The sequence below is a fragment of the Cottoperca gobio genome, chromosome 5, assembly GCF_900634415.1.
Source record: "Cottoperca gobio chromosome 5, fCotGob3.1, whole genome shotgun sequence".
In the NCBI taxonomy this organism is placed as follows: domain Eukaryota; kingdom Metazoa; phylum Chordata; class Actinopteri; order Perciformes; family Bovichtidae; genus Cottoperca; species Cottoperca gobio.
Window position 1 is genome coordinate 22,259,564 of NC_041359.1, and position 16,762 is coordinate 22,276,325.

A 16,762-nucleotide genomic window follows, 5' to 3' on the forward strand; every position below is an offset into this window, starting at 1 on the left:
CTTATTCATTCATAGACATATACTATCATTTGACATTAGAGTTGTATGAACAAAATTAATTGCATTGTTTGGTTATAGTTAAAACATTTTAGGAAAGTGTGATTACTTATCAAATATTTAATGATGTTATATTTGTTTTGTATTTACATTTAATTGTGTGACCTGTTTTACTTTGTTTCTTGAAGACTATTGGAAATGTTGTAATTACAATAATATTTTTATATTTTACATTTTGTCTACATAATGCCTTGCTATCAAAAAAAGCTTGACTTCAAAAACATGCATCAAAGTATGTTAAAATAAAGTGCATATAGCAAATAAAAAGATAAGATATACTCTACATGGTGTAAACATATACACATTTATTATTCATTTATTCAGTTACACATTTTTGATTATTCATTTTTAATCCAGTTGAATATTTAATGTATTGCAAATGTGCTGTGCTTTATATTCAGTAGTTTATATTTCAGAATAATGTTACTTGTTTTGTGGTTTTAAACTGTTTTAACTCATTCATCTTCAGTGGTTGGAGAATTATTCAGATAATCATTTTAAGTAAAAGTAGAAAATACCGCAGCCAAATAATACTCAGTTACAAGTAATACTCCTGAATTTGAAATGTTTCTTAAGTAGAAGTACAGAAGTATTATCAATAATATGTACTTAAAGTATATAAAGTAAGAGTACTCATTATGCGGAAAAATTATGTTTCGTTATTTCGTTTTTATATGTAAATAGTAACTGGTAAGTGTCAAAGAAATGTAGTGGAGTAAAAAGTACAACATTTGTAAAATTTTAAAGTGGCATGAATTGAAAATATTCAAGAACAAGTGTGTCAACATTATATTGAAGTACAGTACTTCAGTAAATGTCTTTAGTAATATTCCACCTATGTTTGTTTTATAATTTACATAATTTTTTAGACATCTTTAGCTATAACCTCTGTTAATCCGGGACAATTGTACTGCAGTACCGCTGACATCCAACAGGGGTCACTGGGTCACCACCCAAAACCCCGTTCTCGCTCTCGCGATAGTTTCGAGCCTCCACCGCCGGCGACATTCAGAAAGGAGATGGCGGCCAGAGGGGGGTTTCAGTCGGCACCGACGGGAGGTGTTGTTGGAGCAATGGGACCTGGACCACCGGTACCGGGTGCAGGACCAGGCATGGGCCCCGGGACTCCTTCTGGAAGGATGGTACCGTCGTCGGCCGTGCAGAACCACATGTACCGCTCCCCGATGCCCGGGCCTGGGTACCCGGTGAGATATCACTCCATCTTTGCTGCTGACGCGTTAGCCAGTCCGCTAGAACAAAGCCTCTTACCGCTGCTTTGTCACAGGCGGCTAGCATTAACAACCGACACCGGTGCGGGCCACGGCTCACTGTAGCTGCTGACAGCCCCGCCGAAAAGTTCCTACCGGTCAAAAACATCTTAACCAGACAGTTTGAGAGACTATCAGAGTTTGTTTGTTGTTTGAATCCGCTAACCCTCCCGCCTGCTAACGTTAAGGTTAGCTAGTTAGTCACGGTAGCCAAGTAGCTTAGCCTGCTAACGCTAGCTGTTAACTGTGTTTTCTCTGTTTGCTTGCTAAAGTAAAATAACAAATATTCGAGTAGTTTCTAACAATCTGATGAAGGGAGCATTTAATGTTAAACGTCGTACTTTAGAAAGTTACATTTTTCATTGAATTAAAAAGTTAGCTTTACAGTTCAGTACCGTTACCATGCCCGGTCCACTTTTGAATGAATCTGCTGCAGTTTGTACCACTTCAGAGACTCACATGTAACCCAACAGGCTCAAGCCAGAACCAGGCTGCACCCTGTATGTTTATAATCTTTGTTTCATGCCTGATGGGGTTTTTCACCCTGCAGAGGCAACATCAGCCTGCCTTTTGTAAATCCATTTAACTTTATTTCACACATAAATCCATATCAGAGAACAACAATACTGATATGATCTGTGTCACTCTGTGTAGCCTCAATTAAGCTCATTATGATTACATGTTTTTAATCAATCGACACGTACATTTGTACATATAAAAGTCCTCAACATTACTAGAACAAATGACCTGCACTTGTCCATCTTGAGAGCTTTAGTAAGATAATCAATGCATCATTAAATGCCAGCCAATGCTTTTTAATTTTTGCTTTTCTATAACTGCACCACAAGTGGGCTGTTTAGAGTGAAGTACTGTCGGTTATAATAAGGGCTGATTTAACATCATAATTCTGTGCACATACAGTGTTTCCTACAGGATTTTGTGAGACTAATATAAGAGGACTTTAGACCCTCTAGGGCAGGAAAAGGTTATGCAATTCAAAGTTAAGTGCATCAATCTGGTGCACTTTGAGGGCAAAAATTAAGAGTTTAGATCCATGTATAACTCTGAGCTCTTGTATACAAGTTATGGTTAACAATGTGTGCTCTATAAACAATTTAATCATAAACGCATTGGTTTTGTAGAATAGATGTACAAATCTAACCCACTGCCCCCACCCCAACAGACCTCGCACACATACATACACATGCAGATGCATATATACACACACAACACTAAACACTTTTAAGCTACCCATAATTTTGCACAGACCTCTCTCTATTGTATGTGTATAGTGTTCTTTATTTATTTTCTTGCATTTAGTGTTTCATTGTACTGGAACACTTGTTTTTAACTGCATGTGACAACACACACTTTAATAATTAACCTAATATAAATGGTGATGACACGGAGGAGCCAGCCCACCTGTTGAGAAATGTAAAAATATTTCCGCTTCATAATAAAACTGGTGAGACAAATTATAATCTTGGTAATGTGGGAAACACTGAACAATATGTACAGTATCGTTTTGCCATATTGTTTTTTTGATACCGTATTGATCAACAAAATAAAATTTAAATGTAATAGTTTACATGCAAAGATGAACTCTGTCAATACTTTATTTAATTTGAAAAGATATTCTTCCTCTCAGTGTAAAGCTGCGTTTCCACCTGATGGTTTGGCTATACTCTACTTACTTAGTGTCGGCTTCTCTCGCTTGGAACCTCGGCTGTGGTGGTATTAAAAAAACAAAGTACCACAACATTTCCTAATGGAAAACCAACAATTGGATGTTACAGAGACTGTGGTGTGATCAAAATACAATATATCACCTTTCATACAGTATCGCAATATATAAAATCATAACCCTGTATTATTCTACGTATGCTATTACAGGATTCTTGCTAATACACAGCCCTAATATAAAAGGATAGGTGACGAAAGGTTTCCCTTTTCACTGATATATTATATTTAGTTGTGAAACTAGGGCTTCATCCAACAATTATTTGTATTACATGAAATACAAACACGTTCTCTGCAAAGGCAAAATCACACCAACAACTATTAATGAGTAAGAAAAGTTAAAAAAAGATAAGAAGAAAGAGAATAATAAGATAAGAGAAGGAACCTGGTGGGATTATTTTCTTCTAGTCTTTGTAGAATCTATTTTTGTCTAGCACTGTTCCCATCATCAAAGCTAACTGTATATGAGGACAAAGTGATAGAAGTGTCCTCCGAGCATACAAAAGAGTAACCACGGGACTGTTGAATCTGGTCTAATGCTTTCCTTCACCTTGATTGTTTTGTCTGAACATCGGTCCCAGCTCGTCACAGTTGAGAATATCGAACAAATTTAAAATGTTGATAATATTTCTGTCAAACAACTAGTCATTCCAGCTCTATTTCAAACCTATAGTGACTGAATTCACAGCGGTGCCTTGCTCTTGTGACTATACAACCTAATTGTCTTTCATTGAAATAGCTTTGTGCTTTATTCATATGCAGAATGCATTTGACGTGGTTAAATCGCCCTCAGTGGTTACTGTTATCTTGTTAAACAGGCTGCTACTTCCAAAAGTCAATTTTATTGATTTTTCAACAGACCGTGGCAGATTATTATATGTATATATTCTGGTCTGTGGCGCTGTGTCTTATTTTTTACCAGTTCAGTAATATTGTATTGGATCATGGGTACATCTTGAGCTAATATGTTTCTTAGAAAGCCACATTTGTAATTAAAATATTGACTTAAATGATAAGTTATCTTTCCTATGGCCACAGCAGTTGAAGTGTTCGCTGCTTAGCTACGGGGAAACTGAAATATGGTTCAGTGAAAGGATGTTACATCTTTTTTTCTCCTGCGTCCTTGACTGCTTTCACTCGTACAAGCCGCCTTTCATAACATCGTCGAATAGGCTTCATACTCTGAATACTGTAGAACTCAAGTCATTCTTAGGTGACCCAAGGTTGTACCGATCTATAGTGTAAAGAGTGCTAAATGATCGGCATGCAATCCCTATCTGCTCATTCTGTGAAAAAGGTAGAGCGCATTCACCCAACCCGTATTGTTGACAAGTCAATGTCCATCACTCTTCCACCCTCCACCATGTACTAAGGAGAGGGTGCGATTTGCCTTCATCTCGCTCATTTGTTGGACTGACTGCCGGAGGGAACACGGCAATCATGCAGTCAAATACACGAAGTCGTCTGTTTGAGTTCTTAGCGCTGGGTTTGGTGAGTTGGAAAGGGAGTTTGTTGTATAATAACTTGTCTGAAGGAGCCGGCATGCAAATTGTTGTTACCTCTTCGTTGTCGTACCAAAGTATGTGGATTTGATTATTAGAAAAAAAGCAGGGTTTGTATTTTCTGTAAACGGTACAGAGCTGCTGATTTATGAGCTGCTGTCATTTTTGTTTTTCTTGAACTTGAAAATGTGTAGTGCAGAATTAGTTTGGATTATTTATATGAACAGATTTATATCAGTGGATTTGCTGCCATATTTACGTTGACATTTCCTTTTGTCTTAAAGCAAAATAAGCAAATAAGGGTGGGAATCACCAGAGGCCCAACAATACAATTCTTGAGATTGAAAAAAAGAATAAATGTATGTATGTATGTATGTGTATATACATACATGTGTGTATATATATATATATATATATATATATATATATATATATATATATATATATATATATATATATATATACATACATGTGTGTGTGTGTGTGTATATATATATATATATATATATATATATATATATATATATATATATATATATATTCTTTTATTTATTTATATTTGAGTAATGCATTAACAGTGTTTACCATTAATTACATAGACTGGCTAATTTGTAGGGCTGCACAATTTATCTGATCAGCCGTTATTAACGTTGGTGACTGCCATCGACAAATAAAATGACATTCGCGAATTCAGAGAAGAAGCAACAGGCTGGGCATGACATGAGTGCAATGGGGGCCAGCGTCCATGATGTTCTTGAAGTAAAGAGCGCATTACAATAGACACCAATGGTTTGAAATGGTATGCACTTCCTGTTTCCTAAAAGTGGTCTAATGTATTTATATTTTATTTAGCTAACATTAGATATTTCCACATCTAACAGACATGTTTAGTGTTACGAATATTAGTTTGCAAACTTACGTTGATATTAGCTTAAACATTTTTAAAAGTTTGAGTAATGTTTTGTGTTGCTAAATCAGAGTTTTCAGACTTTGAGTCAGACAAATTGGTCTCAAACAAAGTTAATTTTCTCCTGATTCTTCCATCTGAAAAAGGACATTTTACTGTCTGTTCAGAAGATGTGTGGCTTTAGGAAAATGGCCCCAATATTTAGTAATCAGTCATAATCTGTGTTCAGGTTCACTCTTATTGGAGTTAATAATCTCAGACCTGCTGCTTGTCTTCTAAAGGGTGGCGGCCATGATGAAACCCACATGACACAGATAAAGGAAATTGACTATCACTGCGGCATCTCTTTTCGAAAACGTCTGACGGCGTTCCACTCGCACGTGGGGTTTGTTTACAAAGAAAAATGGAAAAATGTTGGACGTGTGTCATTGAGCAGCCGTTCAGCTCTGCATCTCACATCTTGTATGAGCAAAAAAGTAAACTGAGCTGCAACAATCCATCTTTAGTTAGTAAGCTATAGGCCTAGGTAGTTACTGCCTACTGATTTGCCCCGCCGCAGTTTCGTAATGAAATGAAAAATATTTTTACACTTGTGGGCTGGCTGGCAAATTGCTTTATAAAATGGTTACTGCATATACCTGCCAATGTTTCATAAAACACAGCAACAAAAATAATTTAATTGTTTACTGATAACTAATAATCATTCGTCTGCCAATTAATGTAGTTCTTCAGCGTCATGAAAGACTAGTTGCCAAGCAACACAAACTCAGTGTAGCTTGATTAAAGATTGGGGTGGTTATTGACATTTATCTGGATATTGTCATTTATTGTGCAATGTGCAGGTTTAATCATGCTATCGCTCTGGGCGGCTGTGGCTCAGCAGGTAGAGTGGTTCAATCCCCAGCCCCTGCAGTCAGCAGGTCAAAGTGTCCTTGGGATACTGAACCCCAAATTGCTCCCGATGGCCAATTGTGTGTGTGTGAATGGTTATCACTACTGACGAGATGATGTACACCTTGTATGGTAGCCTCTGACTCTGTATAAATGTGTGTGAGTGGGCGAATGCTAACGTGTGTTGTAAAGCGATTTGAGTGATTGGAAAAGCGCTATATAAAAGCAGTCCATTTAGCATTTATCTTCTTTGCATCAATGCAGGTAGTCAAATCCAGAAGTTTTATCAGGGAGAAAAAATATTCTTTCCTATATTTTCTATGCAGAGACCAGGCATGCCTCCATCCAACCGCATGACCCCGCAGGGACCAGCCATGGGCCCCCCAGGATATGGCAACAGCCCTGTGTCTCGCCCTGTGATGCCTGGCGTGATGGACCCGTCTCGCAAGAGGCCCGCCCCCCAACAGATCCAGCAGGTTCAGCAGCAGAACCGCAACCAGCAGTAAGTTCCCCCCTACCCCCCCCAAATACATGGGATCTATATATACAGTCAAACTTTAATTATGTGCTTTGTTGTATTTACGGTCATCTGTAGTCAAGGCATTGGGATATCGGCCTGTAAAGAACTACAACTTGTGTTATGATTGCAATCAGAAGTCTCCAAGCCCTGCAGCCGTCCACTCACTCAAACATGTTTCCATTCGATTCGATTTTAGGTTGAAAAAAGAGACAAAAAGACTATTTTAATAAACAAATGCTTTTATTTTCTCTTGATAGATGTGAGCTGAAAACTTGTCTCAATAAATGTCTTTAAACTTACAACGAAAGCTTCTGCTTGATACAGTGGTTCAATTGTTATTGATCACATTTTTCTAATACAGCCGTTTTAAACTGAAACAATTAATTGGAGTGAAACTACAAACATGCAACTATTTTAATCATAAGTTGAAGCCTTTTTTATTTTATTTTGAAAAAGCAAATCATCCTTTTAGCTTCAACTTCTCAAATGTGAGGATTTGTTGCCTTTCTCTGTTTTTATATTATTGTACATTGAATATATTTGGGTCTTGGCCTGTTGGTTTGTCAAAATAAGATATTATCTTGGACTTTTGCACTATATACTGACATATCATAGATCAAACAATTAGTAGATTAATCGGCAGAATAATAGATAAATAACATTTATGTAACGGCATTAACAGCTCTTCTTAAAAGAAGGAATGAATACATGTTGGTTTGTGAGAAAAATGTATAATTGGCACCTTTGTTTTTGGACAGGTGTGATCCTGGTCCCTGTAGCCTTTCAGATTGGTGACTAAAGATTGTGATTCTGTTAATGCAGTGTTGCTCCGACTCCCACTTATCTCGTGTCTATAATGTGTTTTTACAGTACAAAGAAGAAGAAGATGGCCGATAAAATTCTACCTCAGAGGGTGAGTATTAATCAGAACGGCAGTCCATAGAAATCCATTAATTTGGCCTGCATTGTGTTGAAGAGATTACATTTGCTCCATTTTATTTTAATTGCAGTGGCTTATAACAAAGGACCATTTGTCTCTTTTAAAGGCTCCTGTTTAAAGAACTAGAGTTAGGAGTGGTCTGGCTGTATGCACTTGAGATAACTTATTTGACATTTTCTGTTTTAGTGTGACTGTGTCCACAAAAGATTACAAGAAAAGCATTTCATTTTCTTATACCTTTCTCTAACATGCTGTCCGTCCACATTACCCTGATGGTTGTTTTGTATAAAAAATCTTGACAGGTTTAAGTTATAATTAAGCATATTGGGTCCATTTTTAATGTTGCACTTTGTTTGTTATACTCTTTTATACCTATAACTTCTGGTATTCAATGCAGCCACTTGATTCTAAAACCCACATATCAACTTAAAACAAATAGTTCAAGCTTCATTTTTAGTTTAAATGCTGCGCAGCTTTAAAAAAATGTTTTGCATGTCTATTAATTTTGTTTAAACTCTTTTGTTTCTGCTGTTTCAGTTGCAGATACAGATTTGGCTGGATCAGTATTTCTAGTATTATAGATTCCAAACGTTTCCAATAACTCCAGAGCGTTGTAAAGTTCAAATGTATTGAACAAATACATTTCTTCATTTGCATAATTCACAACATGACCACACACACACACCTGTATTAACGGGGCGATACAGCAGCAGATCTTAACGGCATCATAAATTAAATGTATCCCAAAAAAATGATTAGGGTGATGTCATAAAATGTGATTGAAAACGTCCACAATAAAGACATTAACAAAATAGAGAGCGCTTTATGAAGGTAGAATTGGAAACTGACAATGTGTTCCTCTGAGTGTGCTCTGTTGTACTCGTTGGATGTTGCACCAGTGCTCAACAGTAGCTTTTGTTGTGTCCCAGATCAGGGAACTGGTCCCAGAGTCTCAGGCTTACATGGATCTGCTGGCTTTTGAGAGGAAGCTGGATCAGACCATCATGCGCAAGAGGCTGGACATTCAGGAAGCCCTCAAGAGGCCCATTAAGGTATGATTCAATTAAAGTTCTTCACTCCTGAAATTTAATTTCAAAGCCATTCAGAACCCCAGGGGCCTCCATCCATTTTTAACTGGACATTTTATATGAAATAATTCATTAAAGGCTTGTAAAAATGTCTCCAGCATTATGAGTTCATTGGTTGAAATGAAGATTGTTGGTTTTACAGATTGTTTTTATGTGGCAGTGGTCAAAAGGCAGATATTTGTTATTTTATAAAAGTACAGCGTAGGGGTGTCACAATACCACAAATATAATAGTTGAAATTCCATGATTTTCAATATGATACCACGGTAAAAAATATATATATCTAATATATCCTACTTCAACATGGGCTCATTTACTTCCATGATTTCAACACTAATGTGTTTTGTGTATAATGTAGCATTATCACAGAATAATAGGGTGCGTCAACAGGGGATTAACTGCATCCCAAACACTTTTTCTATATTTCCGGGGATGTCATTAGTCTTGAGTCTTAAGTGTCGTTTTCATGACACCCCAAGGTGAAAGTCCCTTCAGTGTGCACCTTCAGCTACAACACGTTGATCTGATCCTAAATTGAGAAGCATCCTGTCACAGCAGCTATATCTTAACGGTCCCTCAAGTAAAATTGACTTCATCGAATTACACAGAACTTGTGGGATTTTAAGGAGGATTGTGTTTTAAGAGTTTGTGCACATGCGCTGATTATCAGTGTAGATATCAAGTCGGTGTTGAGTAAATGAAAGAACATCAATTTAAAGTTTCTTTTGATGGATTGTTTCCAGCAAAAGAGAAAGCTTCGGATCTTCATATCAAACACCTTCAACCCTGCGAAGCCAGATGCTGAAGATGGAGAAGGCACAGTTGCATCATGGGAGCTACGTGTAGAGGGGCGTCTGCTGGAAGATGTAAGCTTCATGATTTAAATATATTGTTTTTATGAATGTGTTCTGTGTTTACAGTATGTGATTTATTAATGGGTTGACACCTGAACTGCCTTAGCAGTAGTTCAAATGTATCACAGAACACAGCTGAGGAACCAACCAGATCTTAAATGTCTTGTTGGATTACATTGAGCAAAGACTATGAACATAGACCATGCCATTCATATTTCCAATAACCGAAACATTTGCTTTGCAGACGGCCGTGTCCAAGTATGAAGCCACCAAACAGAAGAGGAAGTTCTCCTCTTTCTTCAAGTCTCTGGTGATCGAGTTGGACAAAGACCTCTATGGTCCAGATAATCACCTTGTAGAAGTAAGGACACTGATTCAATGTATCGGAGTATAAACCTCTGCAGATATTCACCCATTTTAATGCGAGTAATGAAGTGTTTGATTCTTCAGTGACAATTGAACAGTTGTTCTTCTAAATGAAGTTTGTTAAATGTTTACAGATTGATCAGTAAATACTTATATTAATCCTTGTTTTGTTTAGTGGCACAGGACTGCCACCACCCAGGAGACCGATGGTTTCCAGGTGAAGAGGCCCGGTGATGTTGGAGTTCGCTGCACCGTCCTGCTCATGCTCGACTACCAGGTAAATAAATGCTCGGGGGGGGGTTTACTCTGCTTCTCGGAAGGTCCTGTGGTCGGGTTATGTTGTCTTCAAGTGCTCTTCAAACATTTGTTCAGTCAGTGGAGAGATTAAACCTTGTGCTTCACTTTAAGAAGGTGGCCCTGATGTCCTTTAGAGGACAGACATGTCTGTGTTGAAGAACTGCCATAAAATTATATATTTATAATAGTTTTCACTTTGTTCAACCAATTTCAGTTCATCTCGACCAAATATTCATCCATTCTCAGAAGTAGAATCCTATATTATGCCGGTGTGTTTATATATCACCTCTGTTGTTGTGAAACACCAACCCACCTGTTTACCGAATGCTTGGAGGATCTGTTTGTTTCACTTTCTGGGATGTGTCAATGATTAGCAACAACACTGATTGTGATGCATTGTTTTGTGCAGAAACCAGGAAAGTAGCATTACCTCAGGAGAAAATGACTCAATCTGCTTGGCTTCAAAACTACAATTTTGAAGCCAAGGCTCTAGATTGAAAGCCTGTATGATGTTTATGCTGTAATGGCCGTGGGGTCTAAAATTGTGGTTTCAATGGGAGAGTGCTTTTTAAGTTGGCTTCACAGTTTATTATTATTATAGGAAGTCATGCTGAACTTCGTACCTTCCCAAAATGTGAGGCACAAAAGAAAGGGACGATCAAACCATTAGAGTGACTTTGCTTTAATCTCTCTCTGTCTACCTAACAGCCCCCTCAGTTCAAGCTGGACCCCCGGCTGGCTCGTATGCTGGGGATCCACACCCAGACCAGACCTGTCATCATTCAGGCCCTGTGGCAGTACGTCAAGACCCACAAACTCCAAGACCCTCATGAGCGCGAGTTCATCAACTGTGACAAGTACCTGCAGCAGGTTAGTGGGGTCCTTTTTCTTTGTAACAGAACGCACCTTGAGATCGACATTAAAGTTGATAACACACTGCACTGAATACGAACTGTGACCGGTGTGTAACGAGCACACAGTTGTCCCGGTTAACTCCTGCTCTTGATGTTGTACAGCCTGTGGTTTGTCCTTGTATGGAGATTCTTCGTTCTGGGTCACTGACTGGTTTCCCAGTGCATTTCTTTCTGTGCCAAGATAAACAGGATTGTGGAACGTTAACAGTGAATTACTACAAAGTTAACTTTTTTTGTTACTCTTGAACACCATCTGTAAAAATGGTCACAGCACATTCTAATAGCAGAGAGACCAACACACCCAAGGACAGAAAAACAGAATTGGACAGAGGTGGAATTGGTTCAGGCTTTATACTTATTCCTGTAAAAATAAACATTGAATAGATAAAATACCTGGCACATACGAGGCTGAGCTACACATAGTTAATGGAATAACCCCACTGGGCGATGCTAACCAAAATGCATACATCCAGCAGCTCTTTTTTTATGCAGCCTCCTGATGTCCAGATGGTATTTGCTGCATTAAGTGTGTCTGTCTCATTTCTTTCAGATATTTGAGACTCAGCGAATGAAGTTCTCTGAGATCCCACAGCGCCTGCATGCACTCCTGATGCCCCCAGAGCCAATCATCATCAACCATGTGATCAGGTAACCTCATTACAGTGGTTTATGAGGTGTGGAAATTGTGTTTTGCTGGTTAATTTCATCTCCTGCTGCTAATGTGACACATCCTTATACTACTTCAATGTGCCATATTCTTTTATAGTGTGGATCCTAATGACCAAAAAAAGACTGCTTGCTATGACATTGATGTGGAGGTGGACGACACGCTGAAGACCCAGATGAACTCTTTCCTGCTCTCCACAGCCAGTCAGCAGGAAATAGCAGGACTGGACAACAAGGTACAACAGACACATCCCCTCCCTGTGTTCTCAAAGGGAGTTTCCTGTTTCCTGCAGTGTTTCTGTGCCTTTTTAAGTTGAGTTTGATCTATTAAATGACTAAATCCCTGCTGACTGTAGAACAACTTGAACTTCAACAAATGTCCCACAAAGAAGGGAAGTAGTTTGAAATAGCACTTTTATTTTACCTTAATACTTTGTGATAAGTTCCATCTGCTTTAGTTGTGTAAAGGCCATTTTAAGCAGTCTAACTTTAAATGTAATGTGACTGGGCAGTTTTATTTATTGGATCCTTTTCTATTCATTGACCGTGTAGATTTTTGTTAACCTGCTGAGGACAATTTCACACTTATCTGCTCTTCCAAATTGTTGCCAGCCTTCTTTCAGACAGTTTTTTTTAAGGTCAATCAGGTCTTCTTGACCTCCTGCTAGTAGCCATTACTTTTACTGGAATGGCTGCTGTAATCACGTTGATATGGCGTGGAGCCAGTGCCCTAAAATACATCCTCCTGTGAAGTCTTTGTTCTGAGACAAGTCAGCATTGTAGATGGAGGGAGCTTGTTTATAGTTGATAGGCGCTATTCATTTTGTGACTTTATTGTGGTGCCGGCCTGATGTCGGATAGTTTGTCGCAGAGTCTTAGTTTTTCTGCATTTATAGTGTCTTCTGAAGAATCACAATGAACTGGTGCCATCTAACGAAACACCTGTTCTCACTTATACCGAGTCAGCGATATTCCATTTAATACCTTATTACTCACTTTAAATTGATGACCCTTCTCTTCATTCTGTTTTAATTAATCTCAGATCCATGAAACCATTGAGACCATTAACCAGCTGAAGACCCAGAGAGAGTTCATGTTGAGTTTTGCCAGAGATCCCCAGGGCTTCATCAACGACTGGCTGCAGTCCCAGTGCAGAGACCTCAAGGTGAGTCCGTCCGTCACGACTGAATCTTCTAAGAACTTAAATCACTTATCTGTGGCCCAGTATCTCTGCAGATACCATGTTGCTTCTACTTGAAAAACAATCCACCTCACAGCACTTGATGCAGTACATCACAGCTGCTGTCACAACGTACTGTGGATCCCTACATGTTTTGTTTTGTGTGATTTTTATTTAAGACCAAGCGTCTAAATTAAGTAAGATTTCAGAGATGATATATAGTTGAAGAGTAGGCGTAGTGCCATTTAGTGTAAATGTTAAGCAGTTGTTCAGAGTGAAATCATCATGGATTAAATAAAATGGATCACAGCTAAAAGACTTGCTGTGTTTTGAGTAAGACATGAGACTAAAAACTCTTCTGCTCTTGCCTCTCGCTCCACCTACCTGCCTCTAATATAATTATTATGATTCTCCATGGTGTAATTTCACTGTTTTGACACAGTGCATGAGTGCATATTTTTTTTCATTGTAGAAAAATGATCTCTCTCCTGTCTGGAGACAGAATTTATTTGAATTGAAAGTCATAGGAGAGAATGTCATTGCTGTACAGATTTGTGTTTTGGGTTATGAAAATGTACTTGACAACCTGTAAAACCCAATTTCGAACGCAGCAACTATAAGCACAGTCTGTAGGGGTCATAACAAAACACACAGGCAGAATAAGGCTGAGTAGTTTTGGGAAGTGGATACAAGAAGAAGAAACTTCTGCAGTGCTGAAAACCACAGATAGAAGATGCGTCTTTGTAACTGCTGCTACCTGACGACTCATGTCCAATATCAAAACGACAATTAAAAACGTACCCTCTGGTTTTTTCTAAACTCGGTTAATTTTCAAGCTCAGTTAATTCCTTGAGGTCATGTTTGAGGTTAATAATATTTAGAGACTTTGGTTCCAATTTGAGGTCCGACTTGGAAGAGAGGGCTTCATTACATAAGTGTGTGCACGTTGTGCTCATGCTGCTCACTCGGGTGGAACCGCAGGAGGACAGTCAAAATAGAGCGTGAAACATTTAATAACACGTCTGACTGGATGCCGGTTCGCTTCTCGTCCGTCCGCTGCGTGAGCAGATTAACTGCTGACCAGCTGTCGCCCACCTGCAGTGTTTGTTCACCCGAATCTCTGAAATTGAGCAAATTCAGTTAAAGCTTAACGGCTGCTTTCACAGCTTTCTCTCATTTGTCATAGCTGCGGTCAGTGTTTGTCTGATGGATGTTATTTATCCTTTCAGGATCCTGGGCTCTTTCATTTCTCACCTGTAGCACCAGTCAACATGGAGTTATGTGTAAATGTGTCTCTCTTTGTTTACAGACCATGACAGATGTGGTCGGAAACCCAGAAGAAGAGCGGAGAGCAGAGTTTTACTACCAGCCGTGGGCTCAGGAGGCGGTCTGTCGCTACTTCTACTCCAAGGTAATCCTAATTATTCCTCCTATAGTTTGTCTTTTCTTAACTCTACCACTGGTCCAAACGTTCTCAATCTCAACAACTATGTGATGAATTGTCCTGACATTTTGTGCAGACGTTCATGTTCCCCAAAGGATGAATCCCATCGATTTTTTTTTTTTTAAATAAACCTTTTCCTCTAGCATTATATTTGTGTTTTTGAGTGAAATATCTCGACTCCCGGGTGGATTGTCATAAAAATTTGGTTCAGACATTGATGGAGCCATGAAGATGAATTGTTATGACATTGTTGTGGTAAATATAGAATATTTTATAATAGTGTTAGCGGTTTTCAGATCAGATAGCAAAAGCTGCAGATGTTTTCATATCGGTCACTTCTTGGGCTGTAACTAAAAATAATTTTTAGAATCGATTTAATCTGCTGATTATTTTCTCGATTTGATATTTTTTGTCTTTTCTTATGAAATGTCTCATATTAGTGATAAATGCCCATCGTTTCCAGGTTCTAAAGTGATGAATGGGATTGTTTATTTTTTCCGACCAACAATCAAAAACCCAAACATATTAAATGTACTCTCATAAACCACAAAGAAAAGCAGCAAATCGTCACATTTGAGAAGCTGAAGCCAGAAAATGTTTAGTATTTATTTCTGCTGGAAGAATGATCAAATAATTAATTAATCAAAAAATAGTTCCTGATTATTTTTCTGTTTATTAACTAATCAATGCACTAATCAGCGCATGCTAACATGCACTAATCAGCGCATGCTAACATGCACTAATCAGTGCATGCTAACATGCTAATCAGCGCATGCTAACACGTGCTAATCAGCGCATGCTAACACGTGCTAATCAGCGCATGCTAACACGTGCTAATCAGCGCATGCTAACACGTGCTAATCAGCGCATGCTAACACGTGCTAATCAGCGCATGCTAACACGTGCTAATCAGCGCATGCTAACATGGTCAATTTAGATGGTGAACTTGGTAAACATTATGCCTTCCTAACATCAGCATGTTTGCATGGCTGTAGACTTGTGTTGTTTTTATCATGGCCATTGTTGCTCTTTCATCAGTACATTGTCTCCTGGTGGGTGATTAAATATTTTCTATGTGTCTCTCAGGTTCAGCAGAGGCGACAGGAGCTGGAGACGGCGCTCGGCATCAGGAACACCTAAAGAAATGTATCCACAGGCGGCAAATAAGGAGACGACTAATGTGTGAGCGTGTGTAAGATGTTCGCAGTGAATTCCTCCCCAGAGTTTTCCGACAAACTCAGAGAGACATAGATACGAGTTGGTTTTACCGTTATATAGGATGTCCTTTTTGTTTATTCTTCACCCTGCAGCTCGACTACTGTTGCAGTTTGGTTGCTACTTCCACTGTTTTTGTATAATTATTTTTTTCCTCCTCACACCAGAGTTCTTTGAGCACAATGTATTTTGCATGTCTCAGCCTTACATGGAAGCATTCCTCCAATTTTGATACATTGTGCACACGAAAGTACAGATTGTACACAAATGAAAAGCAGACTTTTAATGTTTGTCCCTGATTCAAAAAAAAAAAAAAAAAATGGAATGTGTTGATTCTGCCTTAGACTCTTTGTTTGATCTTTTTCTTTGGAAATTAAATTCACGTTTTACACTCCCCGACCCCCCTGGATGCTTTCCCATTCAGTTAGATATTGGTTGTGATTGTGTTTGTAATCAATTGAGTTACTTTGCTGCACATTGGCTGGTCACGTGTCACCTCGTCTTAAGCTGTCATTAGTTTGTTTTGACGATGTGTGCTGCAGTCCGGTGTACGAGAGACGTTTTTTAAAAGCTCAAACGTGGCGGAATATACATCTTTTGTTAAAGGTGCCATTTAGTATGAAGTTTTCCTTTTTTTTCTTTTTTTGTTATCAATGATTATTGTTTTAAAAATATGTATTATATCAGTACTTGTCTTGTTAGCTAGTACAGATTATCAAGGAAGTAGCTAGTATGAGTACCTAGTATCTATATAGTTTTGTAAATACTGAGCAGAAAAAAAAACTGAAGATGGATGTGAAGTAAAATTGTATCTCTTATCCTGGCAGATGTTTTTTCTTAACTCTTTGTCTACGCTCAGATAGTTGAACCAGTATTTATATTATTAATCAGCCCTCGCTGTCAGAGCGCAGTG

General features: G+C 38.4%; 1 protein-coding gene across 1 annotated transcript; it reads left to right on the plus strand.

The window, feature by feature from the left end:
• The first annotated feature begins 1,076 nt into the window (after positions 1-1,076).
• On the plus strand, positions 1,077-16,240 carry smarcd1 (SWI/SNF related BAF chromatin remodeling complex subunit D1). Its single transcript, XM_029432460.1, has 13 exons — positions 1,077-1,262; positions 6,692-6,867; positions 7,756-7,798; positions 8,755-8,877; positions 9,657-9,779; positions 10,012-10,128; positions 10,309-10,410; positions 11,139-11,300; positions 11,895-11,992; positions 12,111-12,246; positions 13,053-13,175; positions 14,500-14,601; positions 15,721-16,240. Exons 1-13 carry the CDS (start codon positions 1,077-1,079, stop codon positions 15,772-15,774), a joined length of 1,545 nt encoding a protein of 514 aa, XP_029288320.1. The 3' UTR covers positions 15,775-16,240.
• The last annotated feature ends 522 nt before the right edge of the window (positions 16,241-16,762 follow it).

Excerpts from the sequence above, each read along its gene's own strand:
- smarcd1 (XM_029432460.1), top strand. The coding sequence starts at position 1,077 with ATGGCGGCCAGAGGGGGGTTTCAGTCGGCACCGACGGGAGGTGTTGTT. Across the intron at positions 7,799-8,754 it reads ATAAAATTCTACCTCAGAGG|ATCAGGGAACTGGTCCCAGA; the intron begins GTGAGTATTAAT and ends GTTGTGTCCCAG. Across the intron at positions 8,878-9,656 it reads CCCTCAAGAGGCCCATTAAG|CAAAAGAGAAAGCTTCGGAT; the intron begins GTATGATTCAAT and ends GATTGTTTCCAG.